This window comes from Trachemys scripta, chromosome 23 (assembly GCF_013100865.1).
Source record: "Trachemys scripta elegans isolate TJP31775 chromosome 23, CAS_Tse_1.0, whole genome shotgun sequence".
NCBI classification, from domain to species: Eukaryota; Metazoa; Chordata; order Testudines; family Emydidae; genus Trachemys; species Trachemys scripta.
In genome coordinates, this window is record NC_048320.1 from 11,148,366 (window position 1) to 11,151,365 (window position 3,000).

A 3,000-nucleotide genomic window follows, 5' to 3' on the forward strand; every position below is an offset into this window, starting at 1 on the left:
AGGGTGGGGACCTTGTCTGCCTGGGGAGACTCCAGCTCTGTATCCTGAGTGACGGTGCCTCGCTGGCCGGCGCTTGCATTTCAGGGCTAGTCCCAAGGGGCAGTGAGAAATCCCCTCTGCTTTTCCTTGTGCACGGCGCTGCACGACTAGCCAGCTGCCTTATGGAGGGAGGGATGGGGGCAAGGTTTGGCTTGGCCGCTGCCCCGGGCAGGATACCTCAATGGGCCAACTCCTAGGGATGGCCCATACCTGACCAACCAGCTCCTGTGTTCTTAAGCGCCACTCCCGCGGGGATGGGCCCAACGAGCCGAGCGGCGCCGCAGGCCTGTTCCGGGGCGTTCTACGGAGCCGTGCAGAACAAGGCTATAAATACCCCGCCAGGTCTCCCCACGCCCCTGCCACCCCGGGCTCAGCTCAGAGGTGCTCCAGAACGCAGCCGGAGCCTCTTCCATCCAGCAGCACAGACAATCAGACTGTAATTACTGTAATCCGCCTCCCAGAAGCTGCCTATTAGAGGGGCCTGTCTCCGAGGGCCTTTTAGGAACGGAGACTAAACTATACTTAAATCTGCTCCTCCCCCTCCTTTTTTAGGAGCCTCTAAAATACCTTCAAAAACGCCCTGGCCATCTGGACAGCGCACAGAGCCACTAGGGCAAGATGCAAAGCTGAGATGCTGTCCAGGGACCATACAGGGCTGGGCAACTCGGGGGGGGCCCTCTGTGGACAGAGGGGAGCTGTAAGGGGATGGGGAGCAGCATCAGATCTATTGTCCAGGGTGCCTGGTGCTTCGGGATCCTTAGCGCCACCTGCCATGTGTCACACAGCCAGAGCCCATTGAAGTCAACCTGAGCATTTCCACTGACTCCAACAGGCTTTGGATGTGAGGGTGAAAGGCTCATGTTCTGTCCTGTCCACCTCGCCTTCCCTGAGTCAATGACCCAACTAGACAGCCTTCCAGCTGGAGGACATCAGCCCTTGGGGGTAGGGTTGGGGGCAAGGGATGGTGGCCTAGTGGCTAGAGCACTGGATGGGGACTCAGGAGATCTGGGTTCTATTCCTAGCTCTGCCACTGGCCTTCAGTAAGTCACTACTCTTCTCTAGGCCTCAGTTTCCCCATCTGTAAAATGGGGATAATGATACAGCTCTTTGAGATCTACTGATTGAAAGTCTCTCTAGACAAATGCCTTAGGCTGTAAGCCCCTTGGGATAAGAGCCATCTTTTATGGTCTGTGTTTGTACAGCGCCTAGCGCCACACGGTCCGGATCCCAAACCTGAGCTCCTAGGGGCTACAGGAATACAAATAATATGTAAAACCAAGGTCGTCGTCTTGTCCTGGTGGCACAGCCATATGAGAGAGGAGCGGTCTCTAGGCCAGATTCATCCCTGATGCAAATCCACTGAAATCAGTGGGGTTACACCCGGGATGTATTTGGTGTCCTGTGCCAAGCTCGGTGCACAGAGGGGCTTAGCAGGATCCCAGCCCTCGGTGAAACAAGTGATCTGGCCCAGACCCATCTCTGGCTCCACGGTTGAAGGGGAAACTCGGGCCCGTTCCAAGGGAAGGCAGCGCAGGGTTAATTGCATGGGAGGGGAGTGAGCATGACTCCCGACTCAGATCCCTTCCTCTCCCTCTCTCTCTCCCGCTCCAGGTCTGCCGGAGCTGCGGCCCCGCTCTGGAGTCCGGCGATGCTCACGGCCGTCTGCGGCTCTCTTGCCAACCAGCGCTCGGACACGCCGCGTGCCTCCTCCCCGCACTTGGACTTGCAGCCCCTGCAGCCCTACCAGCCCCACGCTAGCTCCGAGGCGGGCGGCAACTTCCCCTCCCCTCTCCAGCCCACGGAGGTTCAGAACCTGCCCTTGGTGGGCCCCGGGGTGGAGTTCGCGGCCGCCCCCGGCTATGATCTGCATGGCTCTTCGAGGCTAGACCTGGATGGTGACAGCCTGTTGGCCCCCGGCACGTACTCCAAGCTCCTGCAGCCGCCTCCCGAAATGGCCCACCCCTACGAGCCCTGGTTCAGGCCCTCGCACCCCAGCAACGCCGCCGAGGACGGCGGCGTGAATCCCTGGTGGGACCTCCATGCTGGATCCAGCTGGATGGAGCTGCCGCCGGGTCAAGGCGGCCTGCAAGCCCCTGGCCCGGCGGGCGGACTCCAGCCGGTGCTGGGGGGTTACGGCTCCGCTGAGCACCAGCTCTGTGGCCCACCGCATCACCTCCTGCCCTCGGCCCAGCACCTGATGGGCCAGGAAGAGCTGAAGCCACTCGCCTCGCCTCCGGAGCCGCATGTTCCCGAGCAGGCTGTGGACGGTACCGCTAGGCCGAAGAGCTCGAGGCGATCGGTGCCCCGGAGCGCCGGGCAGGCAGTGTGCCGCTGCCCGAACTGCCAGGAGGCTGAGAGGGTGGGTCCGTGCCCGGATGGGGCCAAGAAGAAGCATCTGCACAACTGTCACATCCCCGGCTGCGGCAAGGCCTACGCCAAGACCTCCCACCTGAAAGCCCATCTGCGGTGGCACAGCGGGGACCGGCCCTTCGTCTGCAACTGGCTCTTCTGTGGCAAGCGCTTCACCCGCTCCGACGAGCTGCAGCGGCACCTCCAGACCCACACGGGGACCAAGAAGTTTACCTGCCCCGTGTGCAGCCGGGTCTTCATGAGGAGCGACCACCTCAGCAAGCACATGAAGACGCACGAGGGGGCCAAAGAGGGAGCGGAGAGGGAGGGCAAGGGCGGGGCAGACCCTCCGGGGAAAGGCAAGAGGGAGCCCGAGGCTGGTAGCTCCAGCCCCGCGACCCAGCCCAACTGAGCTTCTCCCCCTCCTCTCTCCGGTACCGCAGGATGGACGCTCCCTACCCGGCGCTGGGTCTCCCCGGGCGGGGCCGCGCTCTGGGCCGTGGTCCCTGGGCCGGGGCGTACGTGGCTGTGTCCTCCGAGCAAGAAGCTATTTATTCTGTAGGAGGAAAGGACGCAATCTCGGTGCGTTGGGCATGGGGCCTCTCCTCCCAC

The 3,000-nt window shown here is 62.2% G+C and overlaps 1 protein-coding gene across 1 annotated transcript; it reads left to right on the plus strand.

The window, feature by feature from the left end:
• The first annotated feature begins 1,687 nt into the window (after positions 1-1,687).
• On the plus strand, positions 1,688-2,800 carry SP6 (Sp6 transcription factor). Its single transcript, XM_034756228.1, has one exon. The coding sequence runs from the start codon at positions 1,688-1,690 to the stop codon at positions 2,798-2,800; it is 1,113 nt and encodes a 370-aa protein (XP_034612119.1).
• Positions 2,801-3,000: the final 200 nt, after the last annotated feature.

Coding starts and splice junctions, on each gene's coding strand:
- SP6 (XM_034756228.1), top strand. CDS start 1,688: ATGCTCACGGCCGTCTGCGGCTCTCTTGCCAACCAGCGCTCGGACACG.